Source organism: Spodoptera frugiperda, chromosome 31 (assembly GCF_023101765.2).
Source record: "Spodoptera frugiperda isolate SF20-4 chromosome 31, AGI-APGP_CSIRO_Sfru_2.0, whole genome shotgun sequence".
In the NCBI taxonomy this organism is placed as follows: domain Eukaryota; kingdom Metazoa; phylum Arthropoda; class Insecta; order Lepidoptera; family Noctuidae; genus Spodoptera; species Spodoptera frugiperda.
In genome coordinates this window covers 1,210,889-1,228,958 of record NC_064242.1, presented here as the reverse complement: position 1 = coordinate 1,228,958, position 18,070 = coordinate 1,210,889, and the positions used below count along the sequence as shown (strand labels likewise).

General features: G+C 38.0%; 2 protein-coding genes across 3 annotated transcripts; one reads left to right on the top strand and one right to left on the bottom strand.

Annotated features, from left to right (window-relative positions):
* The first annotated feature begins 15 nt into the window (after window positions 1-15).
* Window positions 16-10,424, top strand: LOC118276204 (adhesion G protein-coupled receptor A3). The gene is made up of 9 exons (XM_035594439.2): window positions 16-508; window positions 585-650; window positions 1,782-1,997; window positions 2,365-3,242; window positions 3,957-4,105; window positions 4,578-4,748; window positions 5,098-5,335; window positions 5,649-5,780; window positions 6,054-10,424. Exons 1-9 carry the CDS (start codon window positions 285-287, stop codon window positions 8,876-8,878), a joined length of 4,899 nt encoding a protein of 1,632 aa, XP_035450332.2. The 5' UTR covers window positions 16-284; the 3' UTR covers window positions 8,879-10,424.
* Window positions 10,425-12,313: 1,889 nt separating this feature from the next.
* On the bottom strand, window positions 12,314-17,776 carry LOC126912889 (uncharacterized). Of its 2 annotated transcripts, none has more exons than XM_050707236.1 (6): window positions 17,395-17,776; window positions 15,666-15,976; window positions 14,019-14,142; window positions 13,549-13,696; window positions 13,023-13,211; window positions 12,314-12,738 (listed from the first exon to the last, which is right to left on the bottom strand). In XM_050707236.1, exons 1-6 carry the CDS (start codon window positions 17,605-17,607, stop codon window positions 12,620-12,622), a joined length of 1,104 nt encoding a protein of 367 aa, XP_050563193.1. In that variant the 5' UTR covers window positions 17,608-17,776; the 3' UTR covers window positions 12,314-12,619. The 2 variants fall into 2 exon arrangements, with proteins under 2 accessions (XP_050563193.1, XP_050563194.1); XM_050707237.1 differs by having other exon boundaries at window positions 13,549-13,660; window positions 17,395-17,770.
* Window positions 17,777-18,070: the final 294 nt, after the last annotated feature.

Below are 18,070 nucleotides of genomic sequence, written 5' to 3'. Positions count from 1 at the left end.
CTATAAATTGAAAAACAATCAGTCAAATTTTACAAATGTCGGATGTGTACTTGTGTATTGTTTTACAGTTGTTTATTTTTGTAATATAAATAAAATATAATCAATGTAGAGAGAAATGTGACGGATTTAGTGTGGCATATCACTTACAAACGACTGGACATTTGCTTGTATGGATAGTTAAGAAATGTCATTGATGAATGTAAAGAATTTGTGAAGATGCGATTATTTTTCGTATTTGGCGTCGTGCCATAGTTTTAATTGCAGTTTTATCGAGGATACGAATCATGAAGTGGTCGGCGCTAGTTATTTTAACGTTGTTGTGGGTTCAAGGAGTCGTGGGTTTCTGTCCCTCATTATGTACCTGTAAAGGCAACAAAGCGGCTGATGGGGCGTTAGCGGAGCCCCAGCCGGACGAGCTGTTGAAGCTCAAGTGTGGTGGAAGTCCAGCACAAATCACTGAGCTTAAAGAGATAGATTTGAGTAAATTATGGACGACAGTAGTAAGCCTGTAAGTATAACTTGAACATCAACATCTGAACCTCACAGAACCCAAGTACCCTTATTATAAGACTTCCTATTTACAGGAACCTATCTGGCAATGCGATATCGACGTTATCAAGGGAGTTGTATCTGCCAAATTTACAGAAACTGTGAGTATTACACCTTGTGCAGTAAACAATAATTAGTGAGCTAATAAAACATGGAAGTTTTACTGGCATGTCATAATAAACAACAATAAACATGATACAGTTGGAACAAATTGCGAAGCGTGTATTACTGGCCGGTTGGAATAAAGTTCTACTTTGGCAGTGCAGCCAACCTCATGGGCCATTACGGAATGAAATGACACACATTTCAGTTTGTTTACACGACTCTAAATCCGTTTAATGTGCTAGTAGTGAGCAATGAATGAGCTCGTACAAATGGGTATTGGGAATAGATTTTGAAATAGCATTATATTGTTTTGATTGTAAATGCTTTTGTCTGATGTAGGTTTTGTTAGAACTTTTGGTTGAATAAATTAATGTTTATCCTAAAACAATCAATGGCTTAAAGAGGTCCTGCTGTATATTGTTTTGATTGGAAATGCTTTTGTCTGATGTAGGTTTTGTTAGAACTTTTGTTGAATAAATTAATCATAAATTATATAAGATATATAACAATATAACATAACAGGTTGATTTCTTTAAAGGAAACTAGATAGATATCAATATAGAAGTAATTAAATAATAAGTAAACTGGGTTGTTTTAAAAATAAATAAAATATCTTGATTTAGATTATCTTAATTTAATCTAGAACTTTACAATAAAATTTATAATTAATAATTAAGTATATAAGTCTGTAACAGCATATGTGTTAAGTAGTTAGTTAAACAATAAAAAGCAATTAATAAGATAAAATCAATGCATTAGATAGATAAACACTTTAAATGTGGCTATGTATGTTATCAAAAGGTCATAATTACGACACTTGTTATCATTAATTTAATCAATCTGATTTCTAAGCTATGCTATGCTATATGAGCAATATGAATAATATGTAGATTTACATTTAAATGTTAAGTGTGTATGCACTATAATCTCACTAATATTATAAATAGGGAATTTAGTAAGTATATGTAGATTTGTGTATGTTTGTTTGATACTCTTTCACACAAAAACAGCTATATGAAATTGAATGGGCTCACAAACATATAGTCTGGAATAAGACACAGGATCAGTATCCTGTATGAACAGTTTTATCTAATCTAGTAAGTTCTAATTAAACATAATTTTCACAGGGATCTAAGCAGAAATCAAATCAGCTTGATAGAATCAGATGCATTCTACAATATGACAGCAATTCAGCGACTCGATCTATCTTACAACCAGATCAGCAATGTTTACAAAGAGATGTTCAAGGGACTGACCAATCTGGAGCGCCTGATACTGTCTCAGAATCATATATCTGCTATGGCGGCTGGTACCTTCGACTATCTTATTGGACTTAAACAATTGTGAGTAATAGCTTTGGTGATATTCATTAAAACTTTGAAGAGTGTATTAATAGGATAGTAAAGTTAATAATCTTAATTTATATGTTGTATTTTTGGATTCAACACTTTGAATCTTGCATGATCTCACTTCTAAAAATGTGGTTTAGGATGATTGCCTTGATCTTATTTATCTGTCATCCTAATAAAATTTTTCAATTCTATATTATTTTGTATTTCTAACTATTAATATAAGCTATGGCTTCATTAAATAAAGGTTTTGTATGTTATTACACAAATAGCCTTTTACTAAAAGGATACAAACTTACATTGTTGCTATAAAAATGGCTGCTTGTCATTTGTTATGACTGAATGAATATTCTTTTTCCAGGGACATAACTGATAACCCATTAATATGCGATTGTGACCTCCTGTGGGTGGGAGACTGGTCTCGGAACACAAGCGTTAAGTTAGTGGGCAGTCCAAAATGCGCCTTCCCTGAGAACATGGTAAACAAACAAGTGAGAAAACTGAAAATATTGCTGGACCGGTCGGCCTGTGGCAACGCAGTGTCTGGCAACAATTTGATAGTGAAACCATCAAACGATCAAGTGGTCTTTGTCGGAGACACTCTAACATTGACCTGTAATGCTCCCTTTGCATCCGGATTAGCTAAATACGAGCTGCGTTGGGTCCACCCAATGCTAGAAATCTGTGATGTAAACGTCACTAACACAGATATGCAGGAAGAAGGTTTGGCGGAGACTACGGTGCACTTTCCGAACATCACAAATCATCATATGGGGAACTGGACCTGTATGTATCATGACCAGAATCATATAAAGCATAATCATACAGTGCAAGTGTTGGTGCTATCAAACTCTACACAATATTGTCCAACAAACTACACGATAGATAATAAAGGATTGTATTCATGGCCTCAGTTGCTTTTGAACCGGACTGCTGCGGTACCATGTCGTAGCGGGGAAGGCATGGCGTATAGATCCTGCTTCGCTAACGCTACGTGGGGCCACGCTAATACAAGTGAATGCTCCTACATAAGCAATGTGACGAAGCTCCTGCAGCAGTTTGCTCTTTTGAACGTGAGTTTGGTGCAATATTCCGCTGTAAATGCTACAGAGAGACTAGCTATGTTAATCCAAGAGAAGACATATCCATTAGCTGAGATTATTGATCCGGACGATGTGTATTTTATTGGGAAAGCGATAAGGAACTATATGCAGTATATTGCTGAGGAGAAAGATCTTGGTGAGTTTATTTCTATTCTTTTTAATACAGTGTGTGATGTCAAAGTCTATTTTTAATTTTAAATGGCCTTTATAGTTGCGTATCGCGATGGAAACGCGTCTGTCATAATCAGTATGATTCATAATACAATTACAACATTCTTAGCTCTGTTTGTACACGGTTTTATTCCTGGAATAAAAAGATAATCGTAAATGTAGGTCACGTAATACATAAGCAAGTTCTTTTTATTGGTCCCATTTAATTTAGTGGACTATAATAGCTGCTCTCATCCTGACGAACTAATTGTGCTCCAAATGAAATGTGGGTGTACTTATATACGCACATTTACACTTTTTTTAATGAAATAACACACATGCTACATTTTATGATACTTCTGATACATTTAGTATTGAATTTCAAGATTCTATTAAGTTACACTGATTGTGGTCGCAAGCACATCATATCCTTGACTTATGTCTATTGTTTCACACATTTCTGGGCTCCAGGGTATTTATTACTCGGGAGCTGCGGACTACCTAGCGGGTTTACTGAGGCTCCAGCTCGAAAAGCAGGAGTAGCGAAGGGTGGTTTTTAATCAGTAAGAGTCTGACACTCCCTCTCGCCTCGAGAGAAGCCATTGTATGATTTCCACCCCTAAAATAGGCTATTTATTACTGTGTAACTGTTAAATGTGTCTTGTTATACCTATTCATGTTAAAACTACATCTCCCGCAGGTCCGACACTGCTGGATGTGATAAGTTCGACAATGAACATCAGCATGTCGGTGCTGACCCGCGCGGAGACGTTGTACGGAGTCTGCACCGACATCCGCCGCGCCGCCGAGGAGATCTCCAAGTACATCGTCAATATGCAGGGCCAGAAGGTATGTCACTGATTATGATTAGCGTTTAGAACGGTATATTTTATTATGTTGCTATTTGAAAGGAATATACAAATATGGATGTTCATCCATATCCATCCGTGCTAACAATTTAATGTCGATTACCATTAAATAATCAGTAACTAAAGCGAGCAATCATTGTGTGTTGCTGGCCTTTTGACGAACTAGGTCTCCGGTAATTTCTCACACAGGACACCGTACTGTATTTTGGCGGCGTCAGATGGAAAAATTATTTCAACGGCGAGTGATTAACCATACATCGCGGCCTTGCTTAGATCAAGAATAGGACCGGGGTGGTTTTAGTCAGTAAGGCTCTGACACTCCCACCCGTCCTATCCAGGGAGAAAGGAGTAATTTGAGGATATCGCTTGCATGATAAAAATTACATTATTTTACGCTGGTTTTTGTTGTGAGGTCGAAATATAACACGGTGCCTGTTCTTTAATCTTTGCAGTCCAACCTAGCAGTGGAGCACTTCCGAGTGAGCGAGGGGTTCGGGGGCGCGACGTGCGTGTGGTACAGCGCGGCGCGGGGGGCGGCGCCCCGCCTGCACTGTACCACCACCAACCGGACCGTGGCGCCGCTACTCACCGTCACCGACGCGCTCATACATGCTAGCGTGCAGGTAATTATCTACTTTATATTTTATTGAAGTATTGCCAATCGCTGTTATATTAAAAATTTGTAGAAAACAGAATCAATTAATGTTAGAGAACATTATGTATAGGGACTATGTAAACTAGTTTTTATCTAATATTTTTCTTTCAATTTTGTGTCTGTTGACTCTCTTTTCTTTATTACTATACTCTCTATCTATAGCAAACCTCTTATTTTATATGACTCCAGTCAAAATGTTTAAACTCTAAGTTAATCAACATATCTACAATCTAAACTGAATTCAACTAAAGACATTTTCACCATTACAAATCAACATCCGCCTCTATAATAACATAAACCTATCTCCAATCTTGCAGATACCACAATCCCTTCTGTACAGTACGACAGACGCAGGAGTACTACTCCAGAGTCACCCACAAGACCTGGTGATATCCATGTATGAGGACGCGGCACTGTTCCCTCTGTTACCCCTCACTGACACGGACTCCGACGCGCGCCTCACCCAGCACCGAACCAAGGACTACTACGGCAGGAGCACCAAGAGAGAGGATATGAATATTGAGATCACTTCGCCAGTCGTTGGATTTCAGTTGAGTGAGTATTTTGTTACTAAAGAGCTTATAAATGCATCTACAACTGTGTATTTAGATTTACTTTGAGTCTGTTAAAGTATGGCTCCTTATAATATTCAACATGAGATGATGGAATTGAATTTATTTTATTGAAAGTTTGTAAAACTAAATACAATACAATGCCAATTTTCGCATAGCTATGGTATATTTATATGCTAAATAATTGTTTAATTAAAAGTGATTATATGATTTTATTACTTTGGCAAATGTAATGAACTTAATAGGGCTTGGTTCTCAAAATTGTGGCTATAATTTTTTGTCCACTTCTCTTACAGTGAACACGAAGGTGCGCGGTGAGTTGATAGAGCCTATTATAGCGACAGTACGCGCGCGGTCTGTGGGCGGAGTGGACGGACGGGCCGCTGTGTGGGACCCCGTGGCCAGGCGGTGGCAGGATAATACTACAGGTGGGGGTTTTGTATTTATTGTTACTAGTTCACATCAAATTTTACAATTCTAAAGTATTTCTTTTTTGGCTTGACATTTAGTACCTTCAGTGGGAATCTGTGCTTATTTTTCACTATAATCAGCTCATATTTATGCTGTAAGATTGCTATTTGTTATAGCATGTTTTTGTCTAGTTTTATCTTTATGCATGATTATTATAGGTTCTTTTAGCTAGGTTGCTTCTCATCTAACTCTTTCTTTACATAACCTGTGTTCTACTTCGTGTATTGCAGACTGCAAGATATCGCACGTGGTGTCGGAGATGATAATAATAAGCTGCTCCCGTCTGGCGTACGTGGGGCTGCTGCAGAACGTGGAGACGGGCATCTACGGCGCGCGGACCGACGGCGCGCGGTTCAAGGTGTCGCACCCCGCTGTGTACGTGGGCAGCCTGTTACTGGGAGCCAGCCTGGCCGCCGCCGCGCTGGGGCTGGCCGCCGCCTGGCCGCGCCTGGCCATGGCGCCCCGCGCCCGCCACGCCCTCGTCAACACCTGGGCCGCCATGGCGCTGCTCTGCTTCATGTACACGCTCGGCATCTACCAGACCGAGGACGTCAAGCTGTGCCAGGTCCTGGGCCTGCTCATCCACTACTTGTCCCTGTGCGTGCTCCTCTGGATGTGCGTGCAGGCCAGCAACATGTACAAGTGGGTCACTAAGACCCACAACCCGGTGCGGACTCCTGAAGATGATATACCTCCTGACGTGCCAGTGCAGAAACCTATACTAGGCTTGTACTTGGTGGGTTGGGGGATAGCGCTGATTATTTGCGGTATATCAGGTGCAGTGAACTTAAAAGACTACGCGGGTTATTCTCAGTGTTTCCTCAGTACAGCGCCAGCTCTAAGTGCGTTGTTCGTGCCGGGAGGGATTCTTCTAGTGTTTCTATTGACTCTGTTCTTGTTAATTCGGTGTACGATAAGGAACAATAATGTGCAACTGTCTGAAGGGACGCAAGCTACTGAAAATGTTGACCTGGAGATGTGGGAGCCTCAGAGTAACGAGAGAGCCGAGCGTAGGAGTGTGAAGTCGGCACTAGATTCTGAAGTGGAAGACATAGAGCACACTCCCATTATCCAGCTGCGTGCGCAAGTGATAGTGCTGTGTTTGTACCTGGCGGTGTGGACCTGTGGCGCGGTGGCCGTGTACCGACCACTACCTGCCTACCTTCCGTACCAGGAAGATATCTGCAGCATCATGTACGCAGTCTGTGCTACTGTGCTCGGCACCTTCATCCTCTTCTTCTACGGCATAGCAAGAAGTGACGTCAGAGCACAGTGGTCCATGATGCAGTGCTATCTACAGAAGAGTAAACAGTGCTGTCGGAACAGAAGCGTTTTTGATGCTAACCAACAAAATCTGCCTCCGAATCAGACTGCCACGCCTCCCATATTGCCTATACCCAATGACAATAGGTCTCGATCAGGCAGTAGAAGTTCCAACCGAACGAATTCTAAAACCAACAACAGCGGGACGTACAAAGCCGCTGCAGAGCTCAACGGACAGACTCTACAGAAAGATACATTGAAGAACACTAATGGGAAAGCTCCAAACATCAATTTGGTGGTTTTACACAGACAACAATACAGGTCTAATAATTCCATGATGACGTATCCCGACAACGGGACTGTAGGACCAGAAATATTCTACAATCCCAATCAAATGAATGTCGCCAAAAAGTTCTTTAAGAAACAAAGACAGAATATGAAGAGGAACTGTTTGGAACTACCGACAAGAAGAGATTGTGACAACGACTCGCATTTCTCTTTACCATTGCCAACCAAAGAGGCTTATAACGGTGTTGCCAACATTATAAACTCCGGCTCTAAAGTCAACAATACTAATATACACGTGGAGAGATCCAACAACGGGATCAAGGAGACCCGCAACGTATTGAACCCGAACCTGCTAGAAGACGAATCGAAGGACAACTACAAGAACTATTCTTCCGACAAAAAGTCGTGGAATAAGAACGAGGATCCTAAGACGAGTAGAGGACAGATCATGAACATCTATACAAATGTCCCCGAGACATTGGTACCTCAACACCAAGTTGTTAAGGCGAATGTCCCGAAGAACTTTAACGGGCAGAGAAGTAGTGTGTCCGAGGAGTGCCTGCAGAGCCACGCCAGTGAACAGCCAGAGATGAGGACCATCTCCCAGCAGTGCAGCTTGGAGTACAGCTCAGCATCAGAAATAGCCATGCCACACACGTGCTCCGACCAAACTCTAAACACACATTCAGAAATGACCTCTTTCCAAGAAACGCACAGTGCCTTATGTTCTACCAACGAAATCACCGACACCGAGAGCTTTGGACAGTACATAGATTATTTGCAGCCAGGGAAGCAGGAGAAAGACAATGTGGTAGACAAGTCACTGCAAGATATCTCTGAAGAATGCACCATGAACTCTGATGATGTGAACAGATCTAGTACGCCGCAGCGACTGGAGGCAGATCCCGGGGAGCTGGATAACCTGCTACAAAGCCAAGAGTTGGAGGGATCTAAAGAGAAATTGGACGATGATAAGGACACGTTCTTCATGGCGAAAACGACGTATGACTTCGAGACTTGCAGCACGAACGCGAGCGAGCAAGGCTTTGAGAACGAGAGCGACATCTATTGTCCAAACTACCAAATGTCGGAAGTGAGTATCCGAAGTCACGGGCTGTACGCTCCTTCGCCGTCGTCCATGTGTCCAAACGAGATCAGCTTCAGCAACGAAGACGTTTCGAACATCGAAAGCCAGTACGTGAACTACGATCCTGGGTGGAGGAAGACTATAAAGAGTAATCCTAAGTTAGGTAAGTACGTGCCGACGCCGGCGTTGAGTTGCCCCGAGGTGAACAGGGACAGCAGTCCGGTGTCGTTCGCGAGTGAGATAGACGAACTATATACTCAGATCACGAGTAGAGACAGAGACAGAGAGAGGACGCCCAGGAAGGAGACAGGGCTAGACGTGACGTTGAACAGTGACGTCACACTCAAGCCGGACAGCGACAGTTGTGTGAGTGAAGCGGTGTCCGACGTAGAAATAAAGGGAGAAACCACAGTGTAGTGTGAACTGAACCTTACGGAGGCATTTTGATACCTAGTACGTTTTTACGTAGATTCTCATAGCCTTCCTTCTAGTGATTTTGGACTTAAAGTAAATTATATTATGAACTCTTTGTTATTCGAAGAAAATGTTGTTTATGTATCATAAAAGATATTATTGCAATGCTATTAGACTCTATACGTGCTACGATTTCAGTTATACGCTTCGGTAATCTTCGTCTGTGTTCGGAAAACTTGACAATTTATATTTTTTACATTTACCGAGTTCCTTATTGACACTGCCATAAAGTCGAAATTAACTTAGCGCATAACTTAAATGTTAGGACCGAAAGTGTGCTAGAGTAATCTGATATGTTTGAAATCTCATACTAATGTATAGAATTGTTGACTGTCTGTATATATTACATATTTTACTTCCCACAAGATTGTGTATGCTTGTGTAGCCAATGTTCTCGAGGCACTATTACTCCTGCCGGCCCCAAAACATTTGCATTGGACAACTAATATTACGTAAGTATCGTTTATGACAGCTATTACGTGCCATTTATGACTTTTGCATGTACTATTGAAAATTATCGACATTTAACACGAGTAAATAATTAAGTAATAATAATATTATTTTCATATATGATTGGCAGCTAGACAACTATTTCTATTTCTTTACAAAATTATTAAATGAAAAAAGACAGTTAGTAGTAACCTAGGAATATACTTTCCCCTTTTTCCAATGAGCCTCAAATTACTGCATTTAAAAAGAAAAGATTTTAGACAGTACATGCAAAAGTCAGTGTATAATTTCTCTTTTAGCGTTTAAGTTGTATATGTTAAATGTATAGTTATTTATTATTAAGTTTATAACAGTCTGAATAGGAGGTAAAGCTTCTGTCTCGTGTGAAGTATGCTTGACTTGAAATACGTAAACATTAATGTTAATACAGCCATGCTTTAATTTTGTTGTTAAATCTTGTAAAATAGAATAATTTTGTTTAGTAGAAATAATAGTTTAGTAAAGTAATAATATACTGTATTAATTTGCGCAATTTATAGGTTAGCGCAATAGTACTTGCGCTACATTGTTGCGCAAACAGATATTATTTTGCGCAATTGAAAATCTTGTTAGCGTACACACATAAACTTGCCTCTTCGTCCAGTTTAGGTATACGAAAATACAGAACGCCACTTACTACAAGTTTTACATTTATAAGTTCAATCCGTTTGAATGTAAGTTTGTCTCTAATTGAAATGCAAATACAGTAAAACAAAATCCATAACTTAATATTTTAGACTTTGCAATTTTAAGAGTATCTTACAGTATTTAACAACAAAATAAAAGCATGGTAAAACAATAAAATATGTGCCAAATCTCAATAGAATTTCAGTAATGTTTTGTACTTAATTCGAAATTGTAACGTATATGAAATTGACTGAAAACACCACCCGCCTTCGTATCTAGTCCAAATTTCATTAATGTTTGGGGTGAAATGTAACTCATGGTGACGTTTTCAAGTTATTGAATAGAGTAGTATTTCAATAAGATTAATTTAATTCGGGTAAAATTATAATAGAAGAAAATCGGTGCTTTCTGAATAATTGCATTCTTTTTTATTTTGACGAAACTGCAAAAAATCAGCGACTTGAATAAAATGAAAATCGTATCATTGAGTTACAAATTCACCTCATACCGACAAATCATTCATTGAAGATGTATAAAAACTAAACCCAGTTGATTTTTACTAGATGTAGGTTCAACAATTGTTTGACAAGACGATGAAATAATATTTTTGGGGAAAGATATTGTAAAACGTATTTCGAAAAGTAAATAAGTACCTCGAAGGTATTATTTCACCTCTCCCTTGCTTCCAGAATTCGTGCCTACTATTCTATACTTGGCCTAATTGTTTTCGCCTTTTCATAGTTGTAATGAATGGGACTACATAGATTTATTTTAATTTTTGCCCATCTGCGATAAATTCCTAAACGCTTTTCACCAGTGAGATTTTTTTCAATGTGATTTTTACCAGTGGTTAAGTTAATAAAGTTATTTTTGAGGAAGATTTTAGTTTATATTTTGTTAAGATTAGTACAGGCAGCTAGTTTTATACATTTTTCAATACTCATTGTGTAAAAATGTAGTCTCATTTGTTGTAACAGGGAGTGTTTTATGACATGAATCTTTGTGTAAAAGAGATGCTGCTATTCCAGATAGTTCCGTCTCCTTTTACATGGAGATGTCAGAATTATAGATAGAATTATTTGACTGTAGTGAATATAAGACCACTTTGTTGAATTAACAATTCTAAATAGAAAACAATATACCTTCTAAATAGAAAACGGGGTGAATAGGGATCGAGAGGTGAATAGGGACAGAAGAGAGGTGAGTAGGTATAGAGAAATTCTTCATAGTATCTATTCACCCCTCTTCTGTCCCTATTCACCTCTCGATCCCTATTCACCCCATTTTACCGTTATTACTTTTGCATTCTATAACTGGTATTTTGACAGCTAAATAAAAAATATTTAGTCATTATTTTATCTGTGGTTCGATAAACGTCATAACACTGACAACACTGTCTTCTATGTAGATAATAAATAAATTGTAGAAGTATTGTCTATGCAGCTATTGTGATATAAATCTTCCTTGTTTGACGCAGTTGAATGCGCCTGACTCGACTGTAGGTCGCTCTTTATCGTAATTTGTATTGTACTATGAGATTTGTGAATATTATATAATTATAGTGAAAATTTATGAATGGTTAGCTTTTTGTGGAGCATATTGCGTATTAAAGAAGCGTTTGCACTTGTTTATGTTTTATTCATTTGTAGATTCAGCCTTCCCCCACGATAATTCACGTATAAGATTTTGGATTGAGATCAGATCAAGTTTAAAATATAAAAATGCAGTAAATATATAAAAATATAATGTAATAAAATTAAAATTACATTCCTTATTAAATTAAAATATTATTTACTTAATAACAAGATATTTTAAACGAGTAAAATTATAAATTATGAAATTAAATAAAGTCTTTGGTAAGACATGAATTTTTAAATTACAATAATAAATTATAATATAATAAATTATAAATAACTAGTTATAAAATAGGGTTAACAATAATTAATCCATGCTACAGTCCAAAGTACACTGGATAGATGTGACTACGTATTATCTAATCGTTTGTTTTATATACCAAAGTCCACATTTTCTTTCAAAGAAACAATGGACTTTGCCACAGATTTATAAGTATCATGTGACCTTTGGACCAAAGGCTTTGGAACATTATTTATTATTAGTATGATGCAATGCAGAATCACAGACTAATTAAGATTTTTCAATGAGTGTTTTCAAATTTGCGCTGACGAGATGGCGCTGGTGAGCTATTAGGAGCTGTTAGTCTAATCAACTTAACTGTTGCAAGTTGATCGATGCCTTGGCTATTTAGAATCGAAAAACACAAAATTGATATTTTATATAAATAGTCTATCTACATATAATTATGATTACAAGAAAATATTGGAGCAAATTAAGAACTTAAAATTATTATTATACAATAATGAAGTGAAATTACAATAATGCCTCACATTTACACTTTAACTGTACACAAAACGTACTAAGGTGTTTGACACACAAACACACTTAAGTACCAACACACACTATTATCGAAACACTAGCACTGAATAGGTAGAGCACTTTTTGGCTTTTCAGGAACATTTACGCACTAGACATTATTACTAGACAATATTATCACGCTTGTGTTGGCGGTAAGACTAGTCTAGCCGTAAGTTCGCGCCCTCTGTCGGCCACGGCGCCAAACACACGACCCATCAAACCTCTTGGTACTTCTTCTATGAGCTTTTCTTTTTCTGAAAAACAAAAATGAAATAGTTTTGTTTAACGCAAAGTCGAGTTTTTATGTCCTATTAACTTTTACACGGGGTCCTAAGTAATTGATTTATGATCTCCTATAAAAGCAAATTAAGGCTTTTCAACTAAGAAAAGCCTCTTTAACCTAACGATTTTGGAAATCGAAGAAATTCAACCGAATCCCCAGTAAAAATCGCAAAGTAGACGTTACCAAGAAGGCAACAATAGGCGTGTTTTAAAAAACATTGGCTGTTCCAAAAAACCCAGTTCATGTAAAACTCACCTATAAGAAAATCCAAGAGTACATCAGTGACCTCCTTACTGCTGGGCTCAGGTTTGGTGACGAGGCGCAGTGTGGACGCGGCGCAGTGCTGGGCACTGGCCACCAGCTGCGCTGCACTGTCCTTCTTACCGACCAGCAGGGCTGGGGTCGACGTGCGGAGACCTGGCTTCACTTGCCACCAGGCTGCTCCTGAAATAGGGGGAAAAGAATATTTTAGAACATTATTAGACTATTTGCTAGTTCTTGTCTAAGGCAAAACTGGTTGACTGGTTCTACAGGTAGAAGTTATAATAATACCAGAGATAATAATACCAATTTACAGTTAAAATGAATAGAGGAGTATAGAATATTAAGAAATTGGGTATTTAATAAGTGTATTGAAAAGCTTTGATCTGAGGCACCAGTATTCAGTCACTAGTGAAAAGTGATCAAAGAGTCAAAAGTGGTGTTTCCATTAGTGAAGTCCGTGGCCTAAGATACAATTAAGTTGTTGAACACACTAAGTAACAACGTACAAGATACCAACCTCTAACATAGTTAAGCGCACCAGTCCAGTCGCAAGCCCTGGAGCTGGTCCAGCGACCCTCGCGGTCGTTCAGCTCGCCCTCAGCCAGCCACCGCTCCGGGAAGTGCGGCCACTGAAGCAAGTACATTGGGTTAATATTCAACGGTATCTGTGCCAGAAAAATAAATATAACTGTAATATTTTCGCCTGGTAGAATGCTGATGATGCTTGAAGATGTTCGTGAAGATCATCATGCATTTGTAAAGCTGTTGGCTACTTACCAGAGTCCTTAGTCTCATCTCATCTCCAAATAAACAAGTGCAGTTTGAAGTCAAACACTTTCTGCGTGTTCCTACTGTAGTATCAGAACTTTCCGATTGTCTAAATACGTTCTTTACTTCTTTTGTTGTTTAGGTGATCCTTAATAAAACTTAAAGTAGCTATTAACCATGAAGATGAATGTGCTGGCAAAATTTGGTGCTCCCACAAACCTGTATAAACTGCAGAGCTCGGTGGCAGAAAGTGGCAGGTGGGTACTGCCAGTAGAGATTCGGATGAGGAGCGTTGACCACCGCGAATTTGCTGATCAAGGGGCCTCGAGAGTGGACTAGATACCTGGAAAGATTGTGATGCAAAATAAGCGACTGTTTTTGATGACCCTTCTATGAGACCGCTGAGTAAAAAAAAAACAAGTCCAAGCCCAACCTTTTGTTAATCAAAGAACATTTTTGTTAGGCCAGGAATAACTATTACTTTTAATTTTTTTCATGGGTTCACATAAGATTTTCTCCAGTCGTGATGTTCGTTCTCATAAAGATAGTGACTTTGATTATTGAAATCAGTTGTGACATACATTTTATTTGAGCTTTAATCGTTGTGTTTTTACTAGGTGTTATTTTTATGTTGGTAATTCTCTTGTTTCGTGGACCATATTATGTTGTCTATTGTGGACTATCGGTTAGGAACCACTTCTTGAGTCCATCGGAGTGTAAAATCAAGAAAGAAAACTACTAAATAGGAAGTTGAAGCATAAAAAGGAGTTGAATTTATTCCACTAGCATCAGTTAGTCCTTTTGAAGAAAGCAAGTCATCTCTTCCTTACTCTGTAACTTATCGCGTCAATAGCATATTTGCATAATACGTACGTGGGGAAAGTCGTAGATAATTGGCGTCAATGCGCACTATCTATCAATTAGACATGACCTCTGTATCTGCCGGTATGCGCGTCACTAAACTTGCATACTTGATATTATGATGCATTGATATTATCGCGAGAATTAGGTATCGCTTATATCGTATGATTTAAGATGATGTCTGTCTGGCGTGAGATGCAGTTCTTTAAATACTAAAGTCATTGGTGAATGATCATCTAAAGTACAACCACTACCTATGAAATTATTTTCATATGATACCATTGGCAACACCTTGCCTATTATTCTATGAAGAGGGAGACAGAATTGTTCAAAACATACTCAACTATAAAGAACCATGACCGAATTGTTCCAAAATAAGACTTATCTACAATTTCGGTTGTCAAAATCTATTTAATCGTAATTACTGCTCTAATTATGACTCAAGGAAGATAATAAAAGATTAGTACAAGTCTTATTTTATACTATATCCGACTCCAAAGGGCATTATGACATCGTTTCAAACACTTAAAATAAATGACTGATAATAACATCGTACGATTATTTCCCGGTTCATGCGTAGACGCATGGCAGACAGTTCGTTCCCGATTCGCTACCGGGTCTGATAAAGATTATTGTTGTTATTTAATTTATTCTTTTGTTAATTATAGGTAAAGTGTCTGCCTCATTGATGAAGTGCTTAGTTAAATTTAGTTTTATTTTTAGCTAGATGCAGATGTTGATATAAAATTAATAAAATAAAGATTATTTTATATTATTTACCTAAAAGAGATAAAATTCATTCAATTATCGATAAAGCTATTTTTAAGATGGTACGATTTTATGTTTTTGAAGTTATGATAACTTTTTGGCATCTTTATCATAGTTACTAACCTACAAGGTATCAATCAATTAAGAAAATAATTAATTTTAAGTTTAACGCTAAAGTCCTACGCAGTCTTCTAGACTCTAGTTTTAAAATCTTTAAACATCAAAATACCAAATTACCAAGTAAGCATTCCTCCAATGCCGAAACCAATCACCACAGCCTGTCTGTTCTCAGACACTCCTAGCGCCTTCAGCAACGCTGACAACTCCTCGACCGCTCTTGGAGGAGACAGCTCACTTCTCGACCCCCCTTCACTTCCACCAGTGCCCCTCAAATCCAGGGTTACCACGTGGTGACCGGTTTCTGCCAGTCTTCGAACGAGATTAGCCCAGTTTGGCCCCCAAAGGTTGCCAGTGTCTGGCGCATCTTTGAGGATCAGCACTTTCTGGCCACTCCTCGGCCCCGTCTCCACGTAGTGGTATTTTACTCCCTGGAAAGACAAAAAGTGGTTTAAATAGGGACTTAAAGCAAAGTGAAGTAAGTTTATTAACCGACTTAAAAAACTTAAAAAGAGGTGAGACTACCCACAGTTTGGCCTGTATGTATATTTGAGCGCGATTATCTCGCGTTTGGTTGAACCGATTTTGATGTGGTTTTCAGCATAGTATTTTTCAGACTTAGGAGAAGATTTTTTTTACGTTTCCTGACTTAAATAAAAATAGAGGTGGTAAAGAAAATTGAAGGCGGATCTCTTTTTTTAGTTTATATTGTTGGCAGAAGCACAATCACATTTTGTAGGTGTGCCCGCTGTGTGCATGTGATTAATTTCAATTTGCTATCTGTATGAATCTGATATCTAGTCGTGATACAGTGACTCATTGTTATTGTAAGAAATGAATATGAATTTAATTCCGTTCCGTGTAACATGTGTATCATCTCGGCTACTGGATTAGTAACTACGTGTGTTTGTGCATACAGATAGGATGATGGGTGCATACTTGCATAGTCTTACTAATGGTCATTATAAAGTTGGGTTAGGTTGGGTTTTGACTGCACGATTGACGCGGTGGCTGGGCGACCGGCTCGAAGGTAAGATTATGAACCCCTAGCATTGCTTGAAACTAGTCGAGTTCCTCGTTAAACAGTTAGGTACATGTGTAAGCTTGTATTATAAACATTTCGAGCTACTCCTATTAGTCTATTAGTCTCCTACTATTAGTTATACTTAACTTGATGTTTTATAGCCTATAGTCATGCTCGGTAAATGCACTACCCAACATAAAGAATTATTCAAATTGGACCAGTAGATTCAGAGATTAGCGCGTTAAAACAAACAAACAAACTCTTCAGCTTTATATATATTTAAAAATTTAAAAAAGTGTAGACAATTAATATAACGACAATGTTTATAATAACAACATCTTTTAAATCAATTATTTATCTGGAATTCTTATCTGTCACTGTACAAGCAAGTGAAGCAAGGTTGTAAATCAATAGCGCCTCGTATATTATAAGTACCTATTGTAATTATCGAAATGTAATCATTTTGATATTAATTATTGTAATGGGTAGTTGACCTGCATAAACATTGATTACCTGCTTATACAAAATGCATTCTATACATTCTAGATTGGTAGGTAAATAAAGCCTATCAGTATTGTATTTACTATGGCTTTTAAAATAAAAAATTGTAGAAATATTGCGATGTAACATTATTAAGGTAGATTGTTTAATAATAGCTTGCATTTAACTTTTACTCAAAAATAGAAAATTCAATAAAATGATAACATGATTTATTTCTTTTATAATCATATCGAATTAAGCCGAGCGCACAAAAAAATAAAACATCATCAACAAATAAAAAAAAAACACAATGTCAAAACAAGTTCGAAATTCAAACAAGCTCACCATAACTTTGATGTAACAATGCGTTCCAATAGACGAATCCACGGTCAATTCCACCGGTTGACTTTCATCAACTTTTCTTCGATAACCTTTCCATAATCTTTTGACAGAAATCTCGATAATTTGCCAAATGCCGACAAAAACACATGTTAGAATCAATTCTACGGCTTGCCACCCAGAAATCACTTGTAACACTTTCAAACTACGTGCGCCCATGATGAAAGTACATTCGAACTGAGTTGGTATCGTGGAACATTAAATGAGTGTCGTGATAGGCTCAAAGGTTGCTGTAAATTACTCCAGTGGCGACGCGACCAGCTGTTATCAGTTATCAAAGTTTTTTTACGAAGCAAGCGGATATCACGCATCGTGAGTACGTGCACACATGATAGTGATTGGTGCAGAAGGTTCGCGATGGGGAGGGATGGATTTGTAGTTTAAAAATGCTAGGCAGACATACTTTGGTGTTAAAGTCGACTAGGAGCTTAACATTTGACAGAGTCCAGGTAGTTTTAAACCTAAACCATTTATACTGCGATCTCTAACTCGTTTACCAGTTTACTTGTAGGTTACTTAGCAGTGCACTGCACTGTCAAGGGCCGTTAATGATCACTTGATCAGGTTAGACATTGTCCAAAATAATTTTCGATGTTAAATTAACGTGTCAACTTTTATGCCA